Source organism: Miniopterus natalensis, chromosome 11, assembly GCF_054644295.1.
Source record: "Miniopterus natalensis isolate mMinNat1 chromosome 11, mMinNat1.hap1, whole genome shotgun sequence".
In the NCBI taxonomy this organism is placed as follows: Eukaryota; Metazoa; Chordata; class Mammalia; order Chiroptera; family Miniopteridae; genus Miniopterus; species Miniopterus natalensis.
The window spans coordinates 74,867,817-74,894,258 of NC_142091.1; the positions used below are offsets into that span (position 1 = coordinate 74,867,817).

Below are 26,442 nucleotides of genomic sequence, written 5' to 3' on the forward strand. Positions count from 1 at the left end.
TACTCCCTTTACTTTTAAACCCAGTGGCCAAAAGGTCTCCTAAACCAGAAGCAAATGTACACCAGGGATCCGAGAACTCAGCACTCACAGACTGAAAAAGCTTCAGAAATGCTGATTTTTACAAATCCTACTTGAAATGAAAACCTTGTGGGAGAAAACCACTTCGAACTTGTCCTCTCAGATACACTGAACACCGGCCAAATTGTTTTAATTTCCGAATTTATTAAAATGATTAACCTCAATACTGCAAGTGCATGTACAAAATATTTGTAAAAAATGTTTTTAATGAAACGTTAAAGAACTTACCTCAAATGCTGAAAAAGTCCTTTTTTTGTTTTCATTCTTTCAGTACAAGGAATACATTGTATCTCAAAAGTATTACAACTCGGCAAAACAATTTAAAACAGTAGTTTGAAAAATGATTGAAAATTGAATACTTTACATATATTTCTATGATCATTTCCTAATTCTTACGACGTGACAAGTCTTTACCAATCATTGCATAAGCTCAGCTGAGAGTTTTAGTGAATGGAAGTTTTACTGACCTCTTCCCGGGGGTCGCCGGCGAGCGTGCGGGTCTCGCCATCCCGCACGGCGGAGCCCGACAGCTCGGAGGCCCCCAACCTCGACGGTGGGAGCAGGCGCCCGCGAGCACCGACTCCAGGCAGTGACTGCTACCGGGTGTCACTGCTCAGACCGGGGGAGGGTCGGCCTCCAAGGACCAGGCCACAACAGTTAAAACTAACATCATAAATAAGTTACTAGAACGAAGCTTAAAAATGGAGAAAAGTGGGAAACAGGGTATTTTATTACTTTTTCCATAAGACTGAGATTCCCGCAATGGCCACTGCGGGTGCTCCAAGGAACAGCTCACGGTGTGGTCTCTGACCGTCCGCAAGACGCTCCACACTAAGGTGGGGCGAGAGGCGAGCCTCTGCCCTCCGGTCCCTTCCAGACACACGGTCTACGCCTGACCCTCCTCAGTGGCGCGGGTCTCCCGTCCACAGGGGCCCCGGGAGGGCGGGCGTGGGCTGTAAAGTGCTCCGGGTGCCTGGGGACAGACGGCTCCGCGGGGCTGCCCTGCCGGGGGAGGTGGGGACCCTAGACCCGCGGGGCGCCGCAATACCTGAGGGGTCAGACCGCCGTGACACCCGGGGCGGGAGGGTACACGGCAGCAGACGCGACGCCTTGAGGAACGGAAGGAGAAAAGCCTCTGCACTCAGGAAACGTTGATGAATATTATTAATTTCTGCCTGGAGCCCACTGGCAATAGTGTTAAGGAACTTAGCTTCCCGGAGCCCGGGAGCCGGTGGGAATCGGTTAGAACAGCAGGCACAGAGGTTTTCTCCTCGCGGCTTCTCAGGACCCGCCGGTTCCTTCTGACAGTTTAAAGCCGGGGCCGCCTTTCTAGACACCCCACGGGCCCCGACTCGGTGCTACCGAGGAGAACCGCGCACCAGAGAGCACGCGGGCGGCCGGCGCAGACGCCCGCGGGGGCCACACCCGACTCTTGTCCGATGATTCGTAAAGCAATCCAGAAACATGAAGGACTGGTGCTGAACATAAAGTAGTAAAATTATGTTCATTAAGTTACTTAAAATTAATTTATCTTCTCAAAGTGCTTCAAAAACAAATTAAATCTGACTCTTCTTTTTGCTTAACTGATAATATAGTCAAAACTCTCTGATATTTTCATACATAAACTAACATAAGCCAAGAACTCCCACTGATGCAGTGCTTAAAACTATGTATTTATAACTTCCTATTTTATTGGCATGGATATTTCTAAACTTAAAAACCTTCCTGGTAAGTTCTTTTAATTTCTTATGACAAAAATTTCTCACAACACACAAATATTTACAACATATACACTGTTTTCAGTTCTTTACAATGAATTTCAAAGACAAACATTTTTATAGGTTACCACAGAACAAAAGCTGTGACTCATGTTTTTATTTCATAAACTATTATAAGTTAAAGTGAATAGAGTTTTAATATTCCTTGTAGCATTTTACAAGTGCAACAGAAAACTTGAAGACCCAAATTAAGACAGCGGTAGTTCATCAGGTAAACGCTGCTCGTTGTCGTCACACTGTTCACAGCAAATTTTTGAAAAAATAAGCACCAATCATTCTTGCAAAGAACAGTTTTATCTAAAAGTATTGAAAAGTGTTAAATACAAGGTCTTTAATTTACATGACAAGCAATAAATACGCTGCATCGAAGCTCCTCCTGCCCGCGGCGGCCGCGTGCGCAAGGGGCCGCGGGCCGGCCGGCGCGCAGGGCGCTGCCTTTTTTTAAAAAAACCGACCTGACTCCCAGCGGATGGTCTGCTGCTGAGCCAGGGCCACACGCAGTACGCCGGCCGGCCACCAGCGTGGCACTGACCAAACTCCGAGGGGGAACATCTAGCAAATAAACCAAAAAGCCAAAGACCGCTGCTGGTGATATTAGCATGTACTAGAAATCTGAATATGCTGCTACTGTGGTTGGTTTAAATTACGGTTTAGTCCCATATTAAAGAGCCAGTCGATGCTCTTAAAGTTAAAAACGCCTGTGCAGCCACACCTGCTCCCGACGTCCGTGTGGAAAGCTGCTGTTGCTGCCGTCTGCCCGAGCCTGGGCTTCGCGACGGGCTTCGCCTCTCCCTCGGGATTGCACGTAAGAAGCTATTTAAAAAGTACAATAAAAACTTGCACAAATCGGACTTCAGAGGAGCCGGTACGCTGTACACTGTCTACGGGTTACGCTGATAAGTGGAGAAACGAGAGAAGTGCTGCCGCTGAATGTTCCGGGGGGACACGAGGCTGGAGTTCTTTCCTTCTTCGCGCAGCTCGTCCCAGGCCAGGCCGAGGCCCGAGCTCACGCGTTGAGCCTCAGAGACTGGTCCTCCCTCCTCCGGGAGGAGATGTCGATGTCTATGGAGTCCTTGCCGACGATGAGCCGCAGCCGCTTGGCGGGGGGCAGGGGGATGAAGTCGTCCTCGAAGTCCTCCTCCTCCTCGCCCCCCTCCGAGGACGAGGCGTCCGTGCTGGGCTCCGCGTACTGGCCGTAGTCGCCCACCTGCACCCTGGACTCCAGGAGGGACAGCGGGTCGCCGCAGCACACCCCGTTCTCGTGCAGGCCCTCGGGGCAGGGCCCCCGGCCCTCCTCGTCCCGCTTCAGCTGGATCTTCAGCTTCGTGGCTCCGCCGCCGGGCCCCGCGGTGAACCCGTTGTTCAGCTTCGCCACGTAGAGGTTGCTGTCGTTCTCGTGGTCCTTGCTCAGCTTGATGCTGATTTTGGAGGAGCTCATCCCGTCGTCCTCCGGGTCGTGCGTCCTGCTGCTGCTGTCGTGGCGCCGGCGGAGAGTCAGTTTGGGGATCCCCGAGCTGTTCTCCAGGATCAGCTGGGCGTCGTACCGCGTGATCCGCCTCTTCTTTTTACTCTTCGCGGTTCGGAAGCCGTCTTTCGCTCTGAAGCTGTCTGACGTCACCCCCGAGCCGTCAACAGGCGAAGGGGCCCAATCCATGTAGCCGCCGGGCGCTCCCTCCGAGCCGCTGTGCTCGCCCTGGCCCGGGAGGCGCCCCAGCACGTCGGGCACCGGGCCAGCTCTTCCCGGGGCCTCGTGCGCTGGAGTGGAGTCCTCCGCGTTTGCCAACTGCCTCACAAGTTTCCCTTGTCGCGACTTCTTTTTGGCAATGCTGTCACTCCGAGGACACTTTGCTTCCCCCCTCTGCGCGTCAGGCGCCAGTTCTCCCTCCTGCGCCACAGGGGCCAGCTGCTCGCCACTGTCCGGGCAAGGCCCAGCCGGGCTGCTCTCATAGCCGTCTGACGTATTTGGTTCAAGCTTGATGTCCGAGGTCTCCTTCAAATTCAGTCTCGTCCGCACGGACCGCCTGGTCGTGTACGTGCTGGGGGCGCCCTCCCCGGGCGACGGGGTCCCCCGCCCCGGGTTCTGTTTGTGCTCCCTTGCCGCGTGTCTCGTCAAGCACCCACTAGCCGCTGCGGCCGGTCCTGGTCCCTCCGGCTCCCTCTCTTTCTTAATGGGCAAGTTTTTGTAGAGAACTACTTTGGGCTCTTTCAGGACCAGGTTCCCCATCTCGAGTTTTCGCGAAGCACTCTTCTGCTCCAGCCGCCTGCAGTGGTTTCTCAACTTCACCTTGGAAAGTAAAGGCTTTGTGGGCTTTTTCGGTTTCTTTGGTACCCTGGAATCATTCGTGTGAGTGAGCTTAGATGAGGTAGAGCTGGAAGAAGCTGGAACTCTCGACACAGACTGCCTTGTTAACGTTCTGCTCTTGCTGGTCTTTTTCACACCAACTGAAGATTTTCGGCTAGAAGCTGCAGTTAAAAGAAAAAATGAATGAAAACCAGCCTTGATAACCCAAAACAATGCCCCAAACCAGCCCGTCAGCCACCTAACAGTCAGGTTATAAGAACGTGTGGCAGACAGACCCCGGCCGGCTCCTGCCTGCGCAGAAGTATTGCCGTGTTTTCCCTTATCTTCGCTTTCTCATTTCTGCCTCTACTTTACGGAGCATCTGTTCTCGGCTGAACTGGGTGTTTAAAGAACCCCTGGTACCAAGTACCTGGATTTCACTCTATGTTCGTCCTTAATCTATCATGATACTGGTCCAAAATCAGTATTTCTTTCCCTGATTTAGTATTTTACCACAAACAAGATTTGAAGTAGACCTAAGGAAAAAAATCATAGTTTTACTTTCACAAATTCTTAAAATAATCATTTTAAATAGTTTTCTTCTAAAATCCAATTACTCATTAACTCAAGAAATATAATGCAAACTGGCTCAGAGAGGCAAAGTCTATCCCAGTGGTTTCAGGCGAGAGGAGGAGATCCTGGGCAGCACAGACTGCATTCCCCACAGACAATCGCCCCGGAAAACGGCACCGTCGCTCCCGTCAGCGCCGGGAGGACCAGCAGAGCTCACTCGCGCGGCCACATCCCTCCCAGGCCTGCCTGCTGCCCACAGCCAAACGGAGAGGGAAGGGGCACGTGGCCAGAATTCCTCTCAGACAAGGGGACTCCGCGTCCTTCCTTGGGGCAAGGACACAGGGAGGCTGGGACGGCCCCACTGGGAACCACCACCTAAGACCTAAGGTGGCGGCTGAAGGGCTTTATGAGAAGCTTAAGGTGGCTCAAGTCCGAGCTACTCCCCAAGTGAGCCTGGCCTTGCGCTGGCCCGCCGCCCCGGCGTGGTTTCCTCCGCATCCACACTTGGGCCTGTACAGCGTCTTCCACGAGCCACTGTCCCGACTAGTTTCCCACCTTCCCGCCTGAAAACCTCTCCCATCCAGAGGCCCCTTCAAGTCATTCACCAGGGAAGCTGAGGCGACCTGTCGCCGCCTCGCACCGGGAAGCGAGGACAGACCACGGAGAGCGTGGGGAAGCTCGCGGGGCGACTGCTGTCCCTTCCGCCCGCCAAGCAAGTCAGTCACCACGAGCTAGTTTTCACCGAGGAGCGAGAATGAGGCTCAAGCGTTCCAACAGGATCAGGCCGCCAAGAAAAGGGGCTCTGTGCTCACGCCCGGCAAATGGCGCCGAGGACCCAGACCAGCAGAGTTCCCAGGACTGAGGCCCGAGGACCGGCCCGGAGCGCGCCCACCTGCTACCGCGGAGGCCGCGCCATCGGAGAGCTGATGTATGCGGACTGGGTTACACAGGACTTGCTGGAAACTATTTTAAAATATAAGGATATTCGGGGGTTCTGATGAAGTCTCTTTCCGCTGACAAGCCTTCCTTCCAGGCGGGCCTAGCAGACGTGCCTGCGGACGCAAGTGGCCCAGTGCTCTGCACTCAGCTTTCCGGAGGTGGCGGCGTGGCCTCTGCTCGGCCTGACCGTCCTCTGGCCAAGCTCAGTGGTTCTCAGCCTCATTTCCCCCTTCCCACCCCTCTTATTTCGAGCCTGCAATTAGCCGTACACTATAATCACACACACGCTGCTCTCTCGACAGGGATCCCCCTGAAATCGGGGTCCAGCCGGGCCCTCGCACGAGAGCCTTGACCAATCTCTGACACCCTCCAGCCCTCACCTTTCTCTGCAGAACGTGACACTAACCGCTCGTTTTCCTGGAAACCTCCAGCTCAGCCGTCGGCGAGCGCACCTCCTTCCACCTGCCCCACAGCAGTCCTCAGGCCCCTGGAAAACCACACGGCCTCTGGGTGACAAGCACCTCCCCACCCACGGCTACTACCTGCAGGCAGTTGCTGAGCCACTTTCTCTAGCCTGGTTCTCTCCTAAATGACAGACCACATACCACCAAGCATCCGCTGGTCCCTGGCTCTCACAGCCCCTCGGCCACTGCACTCACCATCCGTCTCATGGCTGCTTCTCCTAAGCTGTCCGTCTGGGTCACCACCACCAGCAGCCGGGAGGTCATCCCTGACGCTTGCTCTCCCTGCCTCCACTCGGCCTCCTTGTCCCATGGCGTCCACTCCTGCAAAGCCACTGGAGCCGCCCACCTCTCCACTGCCAATGCCAGTCTCCTGCCCTTTCTGTCTTCCTGCTGCTTCCCCAACACCCCCCTCTCCGCCCGCCACGCAGCCGGAACGGCCTTCCTGGTGCGCCACGGCACTTCCGGTCAGGACTGAAACCTTTCAGTACCCTAATGTCCTAAGAATAAAGTCCAGAGTTTTAAATTATGCTTACCTTCTCTCTTCCCACCTTCGATTCCAGTCGTGATAAACTTTACTTATCCAAGCCCACACTCACCTCCTTATAGTATTTTTAAAAAATAAAATTCCCTCTGCTTTGAATGTGCTTCACTTGGACAACTTCTCACCCTCTTCAAAGTGTTCAGCTTAGGGAACACTTCTCCCAGGGAGCCTGCCGCGACGTTTTATGTAGAACAGGACACCCTTGCTGTGTACCCCACGATGCCCGAGAGGCCCCTCACTTAGACACTTATTTTAATCCGTAAGACAAGAATCATTTTGTCGACTGGATCTCGGCTCTCCCCGCACACCCCTCCTTCCCACGGCATCGCCATCAGCTGACTGCAATAAGCCACTTACAAAGCACTTGGGTGTTTGTTCTAAACAGCTCAAAACAGACTACTTGTCGCTATGGCTTGTTTCACTTACGTTTACGTATTCATAGTGTATCTTCATGTTGTCTAAAGCCAATGGATCTCCTCAAAAGTCCAGCTAAAAGGAGTGCTCACCAAGACGAAGGTCGAAAGGGACATAAGCAAGCTGGGCAGAAGTGTGAGCAAAGTTACCAAGACAGGAGTGCAGCAAGTGCCCAGGGCTCCTCGCTGTCCCCCGAGGGCCACGCTGTTCCTGGGCGCTTTGAGAGTATCAGGGACAGCAGGGTAAAGGGCCACAGGGTAAAGGGACAGCGGCCACAGAGGCAGACTAGTAGGAGTCTATCCGGAGACAGGGCGCTGGCACAGGGCAGGGGAGGTGTGCCGGGGCGGCCCTGGCGCCAGCACTCAGGCTCCTCCCTACTGGCCAGGACAAGCCCCAAATGCATAACCGAAACAGTAACTTTGGGTGGAGATCCACATTCTTAGCAATTATTATACAGTAGGCGCTGGGCAAATGGCCAAGTCAGTATGAACTCAATGCTCACAGGCATCTCTGGAGTAAGGGCTGTCACACTGTGAAAACCAAGCTCACGCGGACTAGTGCGCCCAAGATCGTCCATCTGGCAAGCGGCAGAGATAGGATCTGAACTGAAGTCTATGGCTCAAGATCCCAAGTTTTTAAGCACTGCCTTTAAGGTACGCCAGCCCCAACTCATGGGTCAAGGAGCCGCGGCACAGCCCTGGCGGTGATCTTAGAGCATCCTCAAAATCAAAAGGCAGCCCGGAGTGGGCATCAAGAACCGCAGCTGGACACGAGAGCAGCAAAAGGGCAGCAAGGCGCCGACTGCCAGGGCTGCGTCCTGCGCGGTGCTGGAAAAGCCCCAGGTGCCCAGAGAACGTGAACTGAGGGAATGTGAGGACCACACACAGCTCACACCTGCAGAGCTCGAGGAGCCAGCAGCTCCCATCTTAAGTGACCAACACAGACTGGCAACGGCTGCCTGGACCGGGCCTTGGGAGGGGCCCTACAGGCTCAGCAGAAGAGCGTTCAGGTCGAGGAGTGACAGGCAAGAGAGAAAGCAGTGACCAGTCCCCCACCTCTAGGACAGGCGCTCCTTAGTTAGATAAACTCACTCCACCGGCCCAGTGTTCTGGGTTCTGCACCGACTTGCATTTGCAGTGACACACATCCCGTATCACAGCACTGAGCATGGGGGCGGCCCAGCCGCTGAGGCACAAGGACCTAGAAAACCAGAATCTTCTAACAACAGCATAACCCAGGCTTCCGAATTGAACTTGTGAAAATGGATTTCTTATTGTCTCCTCTTTGGATTCTAAAACCACCACTTGGGTTGTGGCTCTTGAGACACCTTTCAAAAAAGGCCGTGGCCCTGGCTGGGTGGCTGCGGGGGCATCAGCCCATATACCAAAAGGTGTGAGTCTGACCTCCAGTCAGGGCGCCCACTTGGGCCGCAGGTTCGATCCCCACTTGGGGTGCATATGGGAGGTAACCAATGGATGTTTCTCACATCAATGTTTCTCTCTCTCCTCCCCTTCCTCTCTCTCTAAAGTCAATAAAAATTAAACATCTCACCCGGCCAGTGTGGCTCAGTGGTTGAGCGCTGACCCAGTCACCTCCTGGCAGTCGCCAGTTTGATTCCCCTTCAGGGCGCATGCCTGGATTTCGGGCTTGATCCCCAGTAGGGGACGTGCAGGAGGCAACCCATCGATACTCTCATGGATGTTTCTATCTCTCTCTCCCTCAAATAAATAAAAACATATTAAAAATAAGTTAAACGTATCCTCAGGAGAGGATTAAAAACTTTAAAAGGGACCTGTGTGGAAGGGAGGAGAGCTTTTCATCCCGCTGGGCAGAAAGAGCTCTTTAAGAATATAGACGCAGCTCGGGGAGCGCAGCTCCTCTGCCAGCTGCTAAATTCTAACAAGCTGCAGGATGAATGTGGGCAGCTCTGCGTGGAGAGTGCACCCCGAATCTGCACACACAGTGGATGCCCCCTCCCTTGGGAGAAAGGCTCAGGTAGCTCTGGCTTTGCACCAGCTGTAGCCTCAGAAGTCTTTCTAGGATAGTGTTTGAGACACAAACAGCAAAAGAAACACAGCCTAAAAGAACGCATGGAAGAGCCAAAGAAACACTGCGTGAACACAGCAGCGTGCACAGCGGCTGGAGTGAGCCCGTAGCTCCCTGAGCACCCAGCAAGTCTATCACCCGACCCCATCAACCACTCTGCAGAAAGGCAGCCTCGCATGGAGGAAGCGCGCCTCCCATCAGCAGCCACTGCGAAGTGCGGCCTTTCCCTCCTGTGATGCTGAGGCTGTGGCTCAGAGGGATGCCTTGTTCCCTCTGGACTTTAGGAAACGCCGTTTATAGTGTGCTCTGTGTCCCGTGTGCACCTGTCCTGTCCTGTCAGGCATGAGCTCCCCGAGGGGGGGGCACGAGGCTCCTACATCTCTGTATCTCAACTACTACCAGGCTTTTAATATGTATTTGGTTTATTAATAAATATTCCCTGATGGTCACACAGTAATACATTCAACACCTTCTAAAAATATCTGTATTCCAAACTAAGCAGGGTACTGAGTTCAGAATCTATACATCAGAAATATAGTTAATGCATAAAAACACAGAACACCCCCACGAATGTCACAGAGCCACTCAATGTGGACAGTGCCGTGGCGTCTCCATATGCAAGTCCCCCAAGTCTCCCGCTTCACCAAGGAACCGACTCAGAAAACAAGCACTGATTACGCTGCGTTTATTATTAGAACCACGGTCCACAGGAATGGCGGACCAGCTGCTCTTCTGCTCACTGTGGACATTACAAAATGGATGAAACACAGGGTTACTCTTACACTACACAGGCCATGCCTGGCCTCTACTCCGGCAGCAGGTAGATTTGGGAATTCATGGCAGTGGCCTTCGCCATCACTGGGGACACCTCCCCTTTTCTTCGAGATTTTCTGCAGGGAGGGGGGAGCACCCCAGTGCCGGGCTGAAAGCGAGTGAAGATGGGAGAAGAGCCTAGAATAGCCAGACCTCAGAGGGCCCTTGGGCACTAAGAAGTGTCTGTGAACATTTAGTGCTGAAGCAGGTACACCCTGGGCATCACCAAGTCCAAACTTTCAAGCTTGATTCCTGTCAGACAAGTCGGAGTGAAGAGCCTACTACTTAGTGGAACGAGAGAAAACTGCAGTTACCCAGGAGAAACGCAACAGCAGCCAGAGTGCCCAGGGCTCCAAGCGCCACCAAGATGACGCGCCTTCTGTCCGTCCAGGCTTCCCCCACCTTTCCTCTTTATTCTTCGCTCTCCCTCTTGCCCACTCCAGTAGGCCCCCTCCCCCGCACCTTAAAGCCTGCTTCTCCCCCCTTTCACCTTGCTGCTTTCGGCAGTGGCTGTGTGCGCACAGCGACACTTAATACGCTCCCTTGTCACAATTCCAAGCCTGCTCCCCAGTGGCTGCGGGAAGTGGGCCTGCTCACCGTGAAAAGGCAGCAAGCAGTTCAAAGGCGGAACCTTGCAGCCGGGAACTACGCACTTCCCAAGTCCACGCTCCACCCCACAGACGGCCAGGCGCGGGAACACCCGTGCACCTGCATCAGGCCGCCCAGCCTGTCTTCTCGGAAGACACGATGAGAGTGAAACTAACACTTGAAACGTTCCCTCAAACATACATGTGACGAGCCTGGAACAGGATGAAGAATCTGCTACCCAGTTACCAAGTGTCCAAGGGAAGCAGCCACATCAGCCGAGCACAGCGCTCGGCATCCGGAGGCCGGACACAGCTGCTCCTGCAGGCACGTCACCTCCAGATGCTGCTGAACCTCATGAGTCCCAGGGTTTCTCTCAATATTCAAAAGATCAAAACTATTGAAGCATATTTTAGAAAGCAAATGGTGTGAAAACACTTAAAAAAAAAAAAAAGAAATGCTTAAGTCTCCCTTACTTACTTGCATTGTTTTTTTCCTGAGTGGTATCTGCATCAGTGTTAGAGCTGACAGATTGACTGTCTGAATTTTTGCTGCTGTCACCTAACTTTTTAAGCCTATTTAAACGTTTGTCTGTTTCTCTGAGTCCATATTTGCTATTGATAACAGGAGCAGGCGCAGGCAGTCCCACTCTGGATTTAAAAGCACCAGTTCCCCGTCTGAAAGAGAAAACAGCACACGTCAAACAAACAGCGTACTTACTGACCACAAGCTGGGCTGCTGGGGACTCTGGGCCACATCAGACCTACAGATGCGATGAGCTGATGAGGCCTCAATCATCACTGGAAATTTGCCAAATCTAGGGCTCTCAAAAGAAATTAAATATATATAAAATCAACAAAAACTCTAAACTTAAAATAACAAAATGAATTGCTATGACTACTGTCAATTATTAACTGCCCATAAGAAACCACTGGGCCCTGTAGAATTTCATGTGCAGATAACAACAGGTAGCTAATTCTTCAATCTTAAAACTGGCTAGTGCAACAGTTAGGTCTAAATTGTGGCTTAAATAACCCACCTGTTCATTATATTCTAGCTTCATTCTGACAAATTAACACGACATCACTGAACATTGAGAATTAAGGAATTAAAAAAGGAAACCAGGGAATTTCCATAAATCAAGGCATTACTTAGAAAAAACTGAATGTTAGATACAAACCAATCCCAGCTGAGATTCTGCATAAGAAAGCCAGGCTGTATCAGTGAAAGGCTGACTTTCTGAACTACAAAAACTGTTAAATAATTTCTTTAAAGTTACTGAAATAAATATAAATGACCATAATTAAGTTAATAAAATGTTACTAAAAGACTTGCTTTTATCCTGGGATAAGAACACCTTCTGACCTGCTTCATTTGTATTATATAAACCCTCTGAAGTGAGCGTGCTTGCTTAGAGCTCCTAAACTTCCTAACGAATTGTTCTGCAAATCTGTGCTTTCTTCAGTGTGTAACGGAAAACTTCTACTCAGCTCTACTCAAAAGAGTAAGCAATTTATACAGTGAGAGGTTAAAAACAAGCCCTCCCCACTGCATTCAGCAGTGAGAGGTCTCGGCCGAGGCTGCCTCAGCCTGTTAAGAAAAGCCGAACAACAACAGCCCCTGACCCGTGGCGGCACCGGACACCCGCCTGTGAAAGCAATCTTGCCCTGATGGAGAGCCCATGTGGCGGATTTCCTTCAGGATTTCCTCCCCAAGGAACTAGTGTTTCGCTGTTTGCTAAGGGCCAATGGTTTTATTTTCTCTCTCTAGCCTCTTACCTCTTTTCACACTAAGGAGCACAGACCTAAACCTAGCATGGAAGCTGCTGTTGGCGCGTCAGGTGAGCCTTCTCGCTCTCACCTTCACACGATGCGTCTGGAATTCTCTTCTTAGGGAAGCTTTTGTAAAGCAACATTAGACTTATTGCAGGACCGCCTCGATTTTTTTCAAAAGGTGCATTAGAAATCCTCACCGAGGCAGGCAACCAGTTACACGCCACCCCACCCCAAAATATATTCAGAAAGTAAATCCACAAATCCCAAAGGCCATTTCATTCCACATGGGCAAGAAAGTAAACGGTTTCAGACGTTCCACGCCTTTCACCGTAACACTAACACTGCAGGTTCACTCTAGAGAGATGGAGCACACCTGAAGTTCGCTCACACAAACTAAATGACGGTGGTGGGATTATTTTACCTGGAAATTAGTTTTTTAGCAAACCCTACTCTTCATCTCCTTCTCCGCTACTCTCATTTCTTCTTTTTAACTTAGCAAAGGGATACATGCTCACGCTGCTGCGACAAGCCAAACACTCCTAGAACAGAAGTGCCCACAAGCAGAAGACGACAGCATCCCCCAGCCCCCGCAGCCCGGAGCCCTGAGGTGCCGGCCACCAGGTCAGCGTCTAGCCCTTCAGCACGGCCCACACGCCGAGACGCCTGCTGAAGCTCTCTGGGCAGCGACCACCGAAGGTAACACCGCACATCCACTCGGCAGCCGGCTCTATCGCCATCACATCACGGGCAAATGAACTGGAACTCAACGCATGCTTTGGAAGTTGTGCTTTTTACACAGACCTTCCATAATTTATTCAATCACGGCCCATCAGTGATACTGACACTTGCGGGCTATTTCGTTTTTGTTTGCCACCATGAACAGGTGCTATATATACTGCTCTCGAAACCGAATCCTTACCAACTAGTGCTCATGTTTCCACAGGGTAGATTCTTCCACATGGGACTGACTGCGGGTAAGCGGATGCACTTATTTTTGACCCATATCGCCAGATTACTTCCTCCGAGTGTTACAGCAAGTCAGCCCCGGGAACATCGCGCCTGCTTCCCCAGGTGCTCACCGGCAGTCACCGCGCACTGCTTAAGTTCCGCCAGTCAACAGTGGGAGGGAACACAGCTGTTTTAACCCGTTTATGGCCTTCATTTTCTGCGCCTCCCGCTGACCTTTCCTTTCTACTGGGATTGTCTTTCCCTTATGAGCTTAGGTTACAGGAGCTTTCTGTTGTTATGATCTTAACTCTATGCCATGTGTACTTTTATGTGCCCTTCAGTTTATCATTTGGCTTTGGCTTTACTTTCAGCTATTCAAAAATTTTCATAGTCACCATTTCTTGTCTTCCTTCATAACAATTCTACTACCCCAAGGTTAGACATATATTCTAAGTTTTTTCTAATAGTTTTGCATTAGATTTTAAAATTTAAATACTTAATCCATCTGGAATTTATTTTTACATAGTGTGAGATGGGGCTTAGCTTGGTTTTCCTCCAGACACACAAGATCTAGCTGACCCTTGAACAATGCAGTTGAAAACCCACGTGTAACTGCTTCAGCCCTCCACACTGCAGATTCCCGGTCTCGGGTCAAAAGTAGTGCACCAGCACCACACTCGTCCCTATCTCAGCGCTCCCTCCATGTCCTCTTACCTACTTGTCCACCTCTGGGCCAGTATCATCAGGTTTTGATCACAACTGTTTCACAGTAACTTTTAACATCAGTTAAGGCAAATCTCCCCTAACTGTACTTCAGAAGTATTTTATTGGCTATAGTCATACACACTTTCAGATAAGCCTCACAATAATCTAGTCCTTTGTCAGACTTTACTCCTCAGATTTCCCAGAGGGAAATCCGCAGTGCTTATTAGAAACATGTTACAATCACTATTGTGCCAGGACGGTTACAGCCCAGACACGTGCGCCGATGCACCCTGGACAATCACCGGTGACCTCAGTGCCTCTGCCAACATCTGTCCACTCTCCATTCTTCACTGAGCCTCCTCCCCCACCCGCCAGTGCCCAGCACAGTGTGTGTGCACCACCCTCGCAACTGGCACAGTGCTGGTCTTGTTTACCCAGCATATGTGGGCCTAACGTTAAGGACGCATTCAGTGACTACCCGATAAAAGACTGAGTTCCTTTGACTGGTCTCATCCTCTCACCTAACTGGCGTTTCTGAGACTTTAAAGAATGCTCATAGCCACCTTTTCAGTTAAACTGCTCATGTAGTCGGACATTCGCGTGCCTACTGCTGTTAGGCCCTTCCCCTGAGGAAGGACTTCCTCGTTTCCCTCCACTGCTCACACTAAGCCTGTGGAGCAGGAGGGATCACCCCCATGTGACCAGTGAGAAACAGGCCCAATACAGAGAACTAACCTGCCCTGGCCAGTCTGGCTCAGTGGTTAGAGCATCGGTGCAAGGACTGAAGGGCCCCGGGTTCGATTCAGACCAAGGGCACGTACCTCGGTTGCAGGCTCAATCCCCGGCCCCAGTCATGGCGCATGCGGGAGGCAACCAGTCTGTGTGTCTCTCACATCAATGTTTCTCTCCCTCCCCCGTCCACTCTCTCAGTGGGAAAAACATCCTCAGGTGAGGGTTAAAGAAAAAGAAATAGAACTAAGCTGCCTGAGCAACACAGCGACACGGGCAGTTCTGAGCCAGGGAAGAGCTATTTCAGGGCTCGCTTGGAATCCCGAGTGTGCGCTACATTTTCAGGACAACCTCCAAAACTCAGCATACCATTTGCTCCATTCAATCATTCCTTTAGCAAATACTTTTCAAGCACCTACTATGTGCCAGGTACTGTTCTGGATGCTGGGGATATAGGAGTAAATAAAAAAATATAAAAATCTCTGTCTTCTTGGAGCATCTATTCTAATGGGAAAATAACCAGAAACCAAAATGTAATTTTATAGCTAACACTTGAGTATTAACTGTGTACTGTTCTATATACTTTCTGTGAAACAACTAATTTAATCCTCATAGCAACCCTACAAAATAACTTCTGGTGTTATCCCCATTTTACAGATGGGTAATTAAGGTACAAAAGCGGCTAAGCTGACCAAGAGATCATAGCCAATAAAATGCAAAGTCACAGGGCTCTAACTCAGACAGTCTGACCCAGGTCTCAGGCACTCACTTAACTGCTACTAGTTGTCTCTGTAAAATGATCTTAAAGCGTTATTCAACTATAATTAAACTACTTTGTGGATTAAAGGATCTTTCTGTGGAATAGTCTAAGATTCAACCAATGTTTACACACTTTTTTACATAGAAAAAGATAAATGTTATGTTTCTATCCCCAACAGGGAAACCGTCTGCTGCCCAGAAAGAGGAAAACAGGCCTCTGGGGGACCCAACACGGGCTCATGCAGGCTGGCTTTAGGCCGGGTGTTCTCGGGAGAAGCACTACCAGGTTCCGAAGAGTTTGTGCAGCAAAACAAACATTCCAGAGGACACAGCTGGGTAAGACACACGACTACGCTGGGGTTGTCACAGGACTGTCAGTTGCTGAACTTCACCTGCCATTTTGGGGGCAACCCTGCTCTGGCTCTGTGTGTGTGTGTGTCTGTGTGTGTCTGTGTGTGTGTCTGTGTGTGTGTGTGTCTGTGTGTGTGTGTGTAAGGTATTCCCAGTCTCTACTTAAGCACATTTGAATTCTGATCCAATCCTACGAATAACAGCTGGTAATAATAAGATTTTAAAGGGCCAGGTGCCAGTGCCCCTAAAAGCTCTGGATCCTTTGATTTTGTTTATGCAGGTTACTGGGCGCGACACTCTAGAATGCAGACAACTACCCCTGCGTGTGAACGAGGCAACAACGTGATTTAGTGCCACGGTCATCAGGTGGGTGAGAGTGAAAGGTGAGCACTACACTTAGTGCTTTACCTTTCGCACGTGTAGCACTCGCAGAACTCATTGTTCTCTCCAAAAAACCCGTCTCCATAGTAACAAGAAATTTCTTCTCCAGGTTCAATATCTCTCAGAGCCTTCACACATGCTGTATCTCGACCAGTTGACACAAACTGAAATAAAATGAACTCACTGAGAAACTCGTACCTGAAGCAGAAACTAAATACTTGAGATAAAAAAGTTGTTATGCTTACCTTACAGTTAGGTCTGCAATCTGAAAAATGTCCAAAAGATAAAGTCAATTAACTGTAGATAAGATCTGAAACACGAACAGTTACAGAAATCTGAAATAAGCTTTCCATAAATTTTACAACTTTTCTTTTAAACTGATTTTGGAGAGGAAGGGGGAGAGAGAAATGTCTGTGTCTCGCTCCTCTCATTTACGCATTCACCGGCTGCTTCTCGTGCCCTGACCGGGACTGAACCCTCGATCTTCGCATCTTGGGGTGATGCTCTCACCAACTGAGCAACCCGGCCAGGGCTAGTTTTACAACTTTTGAGAGAAGTTTACATCTTAAGTTAAACTACATAAATATTTATTTTAACAGCTTTGTGGGGGAGGGGGAGTCATATTCCTGACCCTACTTTAAAGGAAGGTAAAGGTCTTACTCAGATCGATATGGCCATTCTAGTTTTGAGCAGTACCTGAGAAATAGCGCTTACCATGGTTTATAAACGCAGCAGGACCAAGCCAGAGCTGAGCACAGTTTTTCCTTGTGGAATACATGACACTGAAGTCGTTTTCTCCATGTCTAAGTAGCATGTTCTCCTCAATTTCTGAAAGTTCGGCAATACAACCCACCAGTAATTCTATTTTGTCATTTCGTTTCCTATTTAAAATATGTGATGTTAAAAGTTACTAGTAATTATAAATAATAAGGCTTCTTTAAATAAAATAAGCCTGTCCAATAAATACCAAGTACTGAGAAGACCCGACTCTGCGTGTTTCAGCCGACTCCCGCGATCCCCACCTGGAAGCCCTAGAGCCCCCGCCACAGTGACCTGTGTGGCTGCCTCACCCCTCCCAGAGGCCGGAGGGGCCTGCAGGGCGGGAACCCTGCCACCCGCCCACATCCCTGAACACCCTGCAGCACCCAGCATACTGCTCTGCAAGCAGGAAGGACTCACATCCCTCTGCACCCAACCCGCTGACACTGGGTGAAGGAGACACAGACAAGCAGTGGGAAAGAGCTACGCGGACCAGGCCTGGGATGCCCCCCGCTAGAGCAGACATGCAACGCAAGCCAAGCACAGGTTCTTCAATTTCCTAATAGCCACTTTAAGAAAGTAAAAACATGTGAAATCACTTTTAGTAATATATTTTAACCCAATATACCCCAAGTACTATCTCAGCAGGTCATTAGTTTAAGAAATATTATAGAAAACTTTAACTTAATATAATACCTGGCATGAATACCACATTTACAGCACTTCTCAATTCGGACCATCCACATTGCAAGGGCTCAAGAGCCACATGTGGCTGGTGGCTCCTGTACTGACCGTGCAGCTCTAGAAGCCGGACCTCAAACCTGGGAACCACGGGGCTGTGGAGCAGGCCCAGCAGGCCCCACGCCTGGGAGTGATGCTCTCTGCCCACTCTGCTTTCAGGCACTTGACCCTAAAATTTCTGCTACGAAGTTATTAGGGTGGTATAGGAGAGGGACACATTCTTCTTTTGGGAGAGAAGGTAGGAATGGGCACAAGAGGAGGGAGGTATAGTCACACCCCCGCTCTCCCCTGTGCGGCTGTCTTGTGTGCTAACGGGGTGAATCGACTTGACTGCTTGTATTTAAGTCGGGAGCGTGGACTTTCTAAAGCAATGTGCTAAGAAGTTTCCGCCTGTCAACTTCCTAGCATCACGAAGGCTTCATACCCAATCTTTCCTCTAGGCCAGTAAAGGGCTGACCCTGGAAGCCAGGCTGTCCAACCTTGGCTTTCCTAACCTTCCAGCAGTCCCGTCACTGAGCAGGCACCAGGCTCAGTCAAAGGAAAACAGAAAGCATTTCATCTCAGAGACAGAGTGTGGTTCAACTCAGACTTCTAATTCCAAACAACAAAGAAGGAAGAAGAACCACCAACAGACCCTGGTCGCTGGGCCAAGGCACCAGCCCTGCACGGGCTCCTCCAGGCTGAGCTCTGGTTTCATCCCTTCCCACAACTTTCTTAGCACTTGAACAGTAATTTAAGAAAGGATTTTAAATAAAAGTACTGTATGGGTTTATACTAATACAATAGTTACCACTCTTTCGTTGCAACTATTTTGGCTCCATTTTGTTCCGAGGAGTATCGATTACAAGGCAGTATTTCAAATCCACTGTCGGTTGCAAACATTCGCAAGTAAATGAACACCTAAAAACAGAAAACATCTGACATTAACTTTATATTAAATTGTTTATCCTGCTAGACTTTTGTTGAATTATAAAAGCAAACCATGAGCAACAATATAAAAAAATTTAAGATTAAGTAACAAACACTGTTGGTATTTTAAGAGTTCACATACTTGAGTACCTAGTGGCTTGGCTGTGTTACTCTAAAAGTTCACAGCAAATTTCACTTCCAGATGACAGAGTTTCCTCTTTGGATAGTCATACAAAGGATCTTAATGTTACTAGAGCTTCATTTGATTAGTTTTACAAAAATTGACTTAAAGTTTCAATGTTCACCAAAACTGAGGCTTTGGTTTCCTTCACACTTATCCAGACAGATAAACAGTATTCATCTTATTCATAAACCTACATGTTCCTTGAACAATTTCTCCTGCATTTTGTTCTTGTTGAGAAAATAGTGCCGTGCCCACTCGCCTGACGTCAAACATTTGAAGGCTTTCTCCAAGTGCTCATCTTTCTTAAAACGTTCAATTACCTCCTTCAGCTCTTCTTGCCTTCCTTTAATGGGCCGGAATCTGAACAAAATCAAGACAATAACTTTAGTTACCTGCCATCATCCTTGGGCCACTGTTAAGAGATCTTGAGAAAGACATAACAACCTAAAAACCGCCAGACCTAACGCAAGAGAACAATCAGTAATCATGATAATTTCCACTCAAATAATATTGATCACAGGAAATATAACTTCTTTCTTCCAACTGTACTGTAATATTTTTATTTCACTTTTGCCTCGTTAACTGAGAGGCGACCAGATGATTCAGGCAAATGCTCTCCGATTCAGGCTTATACCAGTCACCCACTTTGAAAGGTACAAAATGAAAGACCTACAAGAGCGCTCGTCTAATTTGTGTTAGAATGACTAGAACTTTTAAAAGCATGCACATCAAGCCAGAAGAGTGCCAGGCAGCGAGCTTCCAAAGAGTGACGAAGCAAACAAAAGCATGCCGCTCACAAAACATTCTCTACGCACAGTAGGAAGACCCGCCAAGTACCCGGCGGGCCCCGAAGTGCACCTGACGTCCCAACACCGGGCCAAATCCGACCATGCGCTCAGAGAACAGAGGCAGAAGCGCAGCTCTAGCAGCGACACTGCCGTATTGGTGACGAGGGGGCGCGGCTGGTGTGGAGTTGTGAAAGGCTTCTATTGCAAAACCAGCAATAACGGCTTCAGAATATTACATTTCTAGTCATAAAACAGCACATGACACAATCACAGTCCAAGTAAAACTTAGGTTTGCAAGCCCCTCATTCTAAAGTTGTGTTCTCAATAAAACATGTGCTGTAATTAAAGGTACTTGGGTCTTAATTTAAAATTCTCGCCCCACCCAGTGTGGCTCAGCTGGCTGTCATTCCATGCACTGAAAGGTCACTGGTTCGATTTCTGGTCAGGGCACATGCCCAGGTTGTGGGTTCGACCCCCCAGTCAGGGTGCGTGCAGGAGGCAGCCGATCAATGTTTCTCTCTCACATTGATATTTCCCTCTTTCTCTCTTCCTCTCTCTCTAAAAATCAATAAAAATATTTATTTAAAAAATTTCTTTTCATGTCATTTGGCTGATTTTTCCAAATAAAGTTTTTTTTTTTAAAAAAATCCAACCAAAAAAGGAATTAAAGACTGCTATCCAAATAAAATACATTAAGCAAAAAATATTAATGGCCAAGGAGAAAAGATCTGAACTATGCATCTTAACTCTAACGATTAAAACTGAAAATGCTAAAACTGAGATAAGATCTTGCAAAAACTCCAGGAAAGGAAGCATTCAAGCAGAATTTTTTCTAGGTAAGCTGTCATAAATGTATTCATAACATTTCAGTAAGATTTTAAGCCACAATATTCCACCAAGGATTATTTATTAGGTGCTGAGTACACAGGTGCTATGGTGAAAAACAGGACAGACAGACTAGCCACTGCTCATACATGAAAAATTTAACTGGGACTAAAACACACACATGCATCAAACAGTTAAGCAAGGCGCAGATATGCAAACACAGGTGAATATGGCACAGACTACACGGCTACAGCACTTTGAAGTCTGGAAATCATAGCTAAAGTGAGATTTGTTTGGGAAGGAGTTTGGAGTCCACACTGGTATGGGCAATGAGGAGAGTGGTGAATTCAGCTTCGCAGAATATTACTATAGGCAGGAAAGAGCCAAAGGAGGGCAGGCCAAGTGAGGGGGAATTTAAGCAGAGCATCTTAGTAAGGCCAGACTGAAAGATGACCAGGGCCGAGGGGGTCAGCGGGGAACTGCAGTAAGGGGAGCACCCGAACGGGCAGAGGGAAGACCCGAGTCCAGAGCAGGTACAGCGCCGCTGACTGGGCAGGCTCTCCGAGGACGTCAGGCGGGTCAGTGCGCCTGGACCCTCTAGGAGCTTCCTGGCTCAGACTCGAGCCCCAGTGAGCTCTCACTACTCAGCGGGGCCACCTGAAGAGTTCTGACATATCCCCCAGATGTCAAGGAAGAAATGGACAACGCCTTATTTTCCATTTTGAATTGGCATGCTCGCCCTGACAAATGAGGGGAAGTCCTTTAAACAATTCAGAATGTCCTTAACTAGGATTGTCATAATATGGTGTCAGAGAACCACCACTAAAACAGTCTAAAGATGGGCAGAATGTGAAAGCAGCCAAACTTCCATACAGTTATAGTGTTAAACTACTTGTAGATTCCACAAGCGATTTTGCCACGATCAGATTTTTAACCCTTTTTGTAGCTGCCAGCCCGCCTGGGGTACTTGCATATGAAGGACAGATAAGACTCAGGCAGCCACTGCACACAATACAAAGTAGGCGATGGCGGGAAAGCCCACGTTCTGCACAGGGAACAGCAAAGCAATACTTCACTCTGAGCAGGCACAGTGCACAATCCACGAGGTTAGTGGCAGGGCTACAGGTGACAGAAAGAGCTCAGTATCTTGGTATGTCCAACGTGGAACTGACGAGCAGCGACACCCTATCTTAAAATAATTGCCTGGCTCAACACATTAGCAAGCAAGTCGGAGCCGGGGCTAAACGCACCTGGAGCCTTAAGTCACAGACCTGGAACGGGCGCTGGCCCTTCCTATGGGCCTGGGGTGTGCTCCGCTTCCTGAAACCTGCGCCTTCCTACCTGTAAAATGCCTTTCAGCTGTGGCAGTTTTGTTTAATCTTTGTTCATGATGCCACTTTATATGCTAAAGCTAACACAAAACAATCCACTCTTAATTTAGGCATATTCTGCCTTCCATGTTTCCTGTGCTTTGTTTCCGCTTTCCTGACTTCTATCAGATCAAAACAAACACAACCCCTAAAACTGTTACTTGCCACTAGCAAGAACCTCCATTTCACTTAAAATAGAATTCACCACCAAAACTTCCTGTCGCAGTTGGCTGCTACAGGCGTGAAACGACAGTGAGGCAAAGGCAGACCATGGCTCTGGGTGCAGGCAGGAATGGAGAGACAGCTGTTTCCAATAATCCTACAAAAATACATTAAATCACCTGGTTGACAGTTCAAGTCACATCCCACTGTAACAAGTACTGTGGGGAAGTAAAAATTATTTAGTAACATAAGAATGTTACAACTATTAGGGCCAGAGCAAACGGCACTGAGGACCTTAGGAAAAATAAAATTTTCTGTTGCTGAGTCGAAAGACCCTCTGCCCTCTCCTTTATCACCGTCCCTCTAAATCTCCCGCACGAACTGCTCAAAGCTACCCTTACACCATGGTCTTGAAACTACAAGAAACTTTAGACTATCAGAAGCAGCCCTCTTACTCCGCAGGGAGGAAAAGGGGCCCACGGGGCCGCCCGGCGGCCTGCCCGTGTGGGCTCGGGCCCCGTGTCTGCCGCGGCGCACAGCCGGAGGCCGCGCGGGCTGGCGCTCCAACAGGCAGCGGCAGGCAACGTGCACCTGTAAACTCGGTACTTGGGGTGAAGCGGGTGGAGGGGGGCAAGAGAAACAGGTACCTGGTGTTTCCCAAACAACATGCCCCTCTCCTCCCTAACAAAAAACTGCTGCTTTAAATAAACCACTTTTCCCCCTTCCCGCACCTCTGATCAATGGCTGCTATAAGGAAAAAAAGTCATTTACAATCATTATTAAAAGGGGTAGAACAAAACATATGAATTCACACTCCCACACACCTGTTCCCCACTCTTTCCAGAGACTGACTTCCCAGGTTTTCTTGCTATTTGGCTTTTCTGTCTCCAAACCCAAGAGCACTGTGGCAATGGAGAGAGGCTGCAGATTTGTTAGCTGCACTACTGTCCCTTCCATTAGCATGTACAACCAAGAGCTGACTGGAGGGGGAAGGGGGGACAGAAAAAAGGGAGCAAGGGAAGGAGAGAGGAAGAGAGAAAATGCTCAAATATTTAAGATATAAAATAAGAAACCAAGAGGCAACACTGTGAACACATTCCCCCTTTGAAGGAAGTTCAACTGCAAACTGACAGCTCCCGGTGCCGAGGGAGCGGCACCCTAGAGCCGCAGCTCTTCGCTCCTTCTTCACCTGGAAACAAAGAACCACCGGAAACATACCTGGCTGAGTCCTGCACTCAGTGCTCAGCTAATCCCAGGGAGTGACTCCTGATCTTTTGATGAAAGATTTCTCTTAAAATTACCCTGTTATGGAGTACAAGTGATTTTTTAAATACAGCTATGACTAAGACCACACTAATTTAAAAGGTTTGCAACATGTTCTAAAACTCATGTTTATGCTGACACCTCCATTACTTAACATAAAGAACAGCAGCTGCACAGGTTAGCGGGCATCTTATTATTGTTTGTAATGCACTCTACCTACCTCACAGGGTTGTTGTGAGGAAAACTGTCAGATTTTGAAAAATGCCTTGAGCTCCTCGAAGGAAAGGCGCTATATAAATGCAAAAACAAACAACAACAATAAAAAACTATTTGTACAATCTGCACTTGTAATCTCGAAACAGACTTACAATATTAGCTGTAGCAGAAATCCTCATCACACTGGAATTCCCGAACTCTGTGAGGCCATGGTCGTCTCAGCAGGAGGAGAGCCAGGATGCTACAGCTCTTTCCCTTCCCACGTAACATCGTTTCACCCGATTATACTGAGTCAGAATATCTAAGAACGTCTCTGTGCTTTCTAGTCAAGCATTTAATTTCAAAGCGGCATTTAACATGACTTACACGTTCACATCCGACAGTGGATGTGTATAATCAATTACATGGGTAAGTGAAACAAAATTAGGTGGTTACAGCAGTGGCAGGACTATACAGACTGAAGTTTGGATCAGAAATATCAAGAAAAGTTCCCAAGAAGCAGTGCCCGAGATGACCCTTCTCATTTCTTTATAAGGGTATTTCCTGCCCGGTTCACTTCCGTTCCCCTCCTCAGGACGCTGTCCGGTCTCCATCCGAGCTACCCAGGGCATCCCGCAAGGCACCCGTGCGGCTTTACAATACCCACCTCCCCACGCTGATTTCTATTACTAACAACTCTTGTTTACTAGCTAAAAGGAAGAATTTAAGTTTCATAATTGAAAAGTCAACTAAATCTAAATTATTTTCCAATAAATTGAAGTTACTCTTCCGTTTATACTGTTTCTAGGAATTCATGCTATAGCTCTGTCACTAAACAGCTGTGTTTCTGAACACAGCACACTGACAAGTCCAACGGAGGAAGAGGGGCGTGAAAGGGGAACTAAAACGCATCCACTGCAGCTGCGTAAGCACGAAACAGAGGCCCCTGTCCGAGTACAGGCAGCCTGGGGTATTAAATCCACGCTCCTAACCCATCTTCCAGTCCCTTGAACCCCAAAGAGAGAGGTCCACAAGCTAGTAACTTAAGAAATATTTATGGTTTATGGTTTATTCAAATAAAACACTGTAATTTTCCTTATTTTCTATAAAACATTATCTATGAACATGATGCAAGTCAACACTCTGGTAAATTCTTGCTCAAAAGATGAAGAACTAGAACAGACAGTTTTATTTTCAAATAAGTCCACTAAGGTTAAGAGCTTCATTGATAAAATTTGTGTGTATTCCCCAAAGGTCAGCTTATGCGAGTCTGCGAAAGCACCTTTGAAGTGCATGCCGCGAGCAGTCCTTGGTACAGCAGCGTCAGCCGCTCAAGCTCAGAGGCTCAGGTGCCCACACTGCTGCAAAGCCAACCGGGCGACCCGGGGCAGGGCTGCCTACACCCCCCTGTGTACCCGGGGCAGGACTGCCTACAACCCCCCCACCCCCCTGTGTACCCGGGGCAGGACTGCCTACAACCCCCCCACCCCCCTGTGTACCCGGGGCAGGACTGCCTACAACCCCCCCACCCCCCTGTGTACCCGGGGCAGGACTGCCTACAACCCCCCACCCCCCTGTGTACCAGGGGCAGGACTGCCTACAACCCCCCACCCCCCTGTGTACCAGGGGCAGGACTGCCTACAACCCCCCACCCCCCTGTGTACCAGGGGCAGGGCTGCCTACACCCCATGTGTACCCAGGGCACGACTGACTCCACCCCAGTGTCTACCAGGGGCAAGACTGCCTACGCCCCCCCGTGGCTATTTTAGGAACTTCATGGGAAGAATTAAATGTTGCACTAAAAACTATGAGTAAATGTTTTCTTTTGCACATTTAACTTGGTTGAACCAGTTTTCACTTTAGATCCTTCCGTTTCTGTTCATAAAAAATTTCATGTACTGGATACATTTTAATTTAGGGGTACCTGGATAAGGCCTTGAGTTTTAACATTTGTGTAGCAATCCTGGACTCTACATTTCGGACACAGGTGTCTAAACAGCCCTGGGAAACAGCTGGTAAGGAGCCCTTTACCCATCCACCTGCCACAGCACCAGGGCGCTCAGGTGCCAGGAGCCTTAGGACGTGCTATTCAAGGGGAGGGACAAAGGCTCTCGGGCCCCACCCACAGCTCCTGAGTGAGAATCTGTATCTTAACAAGATTCCCCAAGGGACTCCCATACACTACCTAGCAAGGAGGGTTTTTACAGGAAACAGGAGTTACCTCCTACAGCAGGAGCCAGCAGCAGGTAGCAAGGCAGGGGATTCTGAATACACAGCGTTCTTTCCCAAGCCACTAAAAATGCTTAGTGATTTTGATGGAATGCTTTCTAAAATGGTTTATATGCTTCCATATTTCGGTACATAAGGCTTAATGAAGATGATCTAACTCTTCCTTGATGAGTCCAGGTCATAATTATAGGCCTTTGCAGTAATATCCCTAAGGTGACTAGACCGTCACGTGAATCAGTGATTCACTTTTCTTAACAAGGAAAAAAAAGGCTAAAGGGTGACTTAGAGGCTATTGGGATCCTCTAGAATGAGCCGCCGGCCTCTTATGTTCACTGGGAAAAAGAGAAATGGACTTAAAATAATGCAAACTAGACTTTACTTGGAAACTAGGGTGTCCAATTCTGCTGATTTTCCAGACAACAGCCATCTGTCTGCCTATTTAGAAAATTTCGATATCTGCCCCTCTAAAGGCAGGGAACTATTTAAAAAATCTCTCAAGTCTATCCAGCTTTCCACTTCATTTCAGTACGTAAGCTATAGGATGACAGGAAATTACATGAACATACCAAAGGCACACTTTTCCCGGAGCTACTACTGTCTAGATTTAGACTGTAACAGGTAAGTGCATCATTCAGGGTTGTTTTAATTATAGCAAGCGGGCACGAGACCTTCCTCTAACCACCTTTCCTCACTAGTTTCTACTTCCCTCAACTCATTCTCGGTGACCATTCACCTGGTGATCGTGTCCTTCCAGGGCTAGTCACTGACACTGACACAGGAGCTACCGGGCGCTGCTGCAGGGTGACCTCGGGAGGAGTGAACAGTGGCCCAGTTCTGCATTCCAAGTCCCTGTGCTT

At 48.9% G+C, this 26,442-nt stretch overlaps 1 protein-coding gene across 3 annotated transcripts in view; it reads right to left on the reverse strand.

The window, feature by feature from the left end:
- Nucleotides 1-202: 202 nt before the first annotated feature.
- The window catches only part of KMT5B (lysine methyltransferase 5B), a 48,621-nt gene continuing 22,381 nt past the window's right edge, over nucleotides 203-26,442 (reverse strand). For 2 of the 3 annotated variants that reach the window (XM_087822048.1, XM_016213457.2), the window contains 8 exons: nucleotides 23,382-23,450; nucleotides 18,948-19,113; nucleotides 18,451-18,560; nucleotides 16,875-17,041; nucleotides 16,406-16,425; nucleotides 16,188-16,324; nucleotides 10,993-11,189; nucleotides 203-4,319 (listed from right to left, as the gene is read on the reverse strand). In XM_087822048.1, coding sequence (XP_087678174.1) covers nucleotides 2,863-4,319; nucleotides 10,993-11,189; nucleotides 16,188-16,324; nucleotides 16,406-16,425; nucleotides 16,875-17,041; nucleotides 18,451-18,560; nucleotides 18,948-19,113; nucleotides 23,382-23,450 — 2,323 coding nt within the window. In that variant the 3' untranslated portion in view covers nucleotides 203-2,862. The remainder of the gene's footprint in view (nucleotides 4,320-10,992; nucleotides 11,190-16,187; nucleotides 16,325-16,405; nucleotides 16,426-16,874; nucleotides 17,042-18,450; nucleotides 18,561-18,947; nucleotides 19,114-23,381; nucleotides 23,451-26,442) is intronic. The other variant, XM_016213458.2, reaches the window with a different exon arrangement.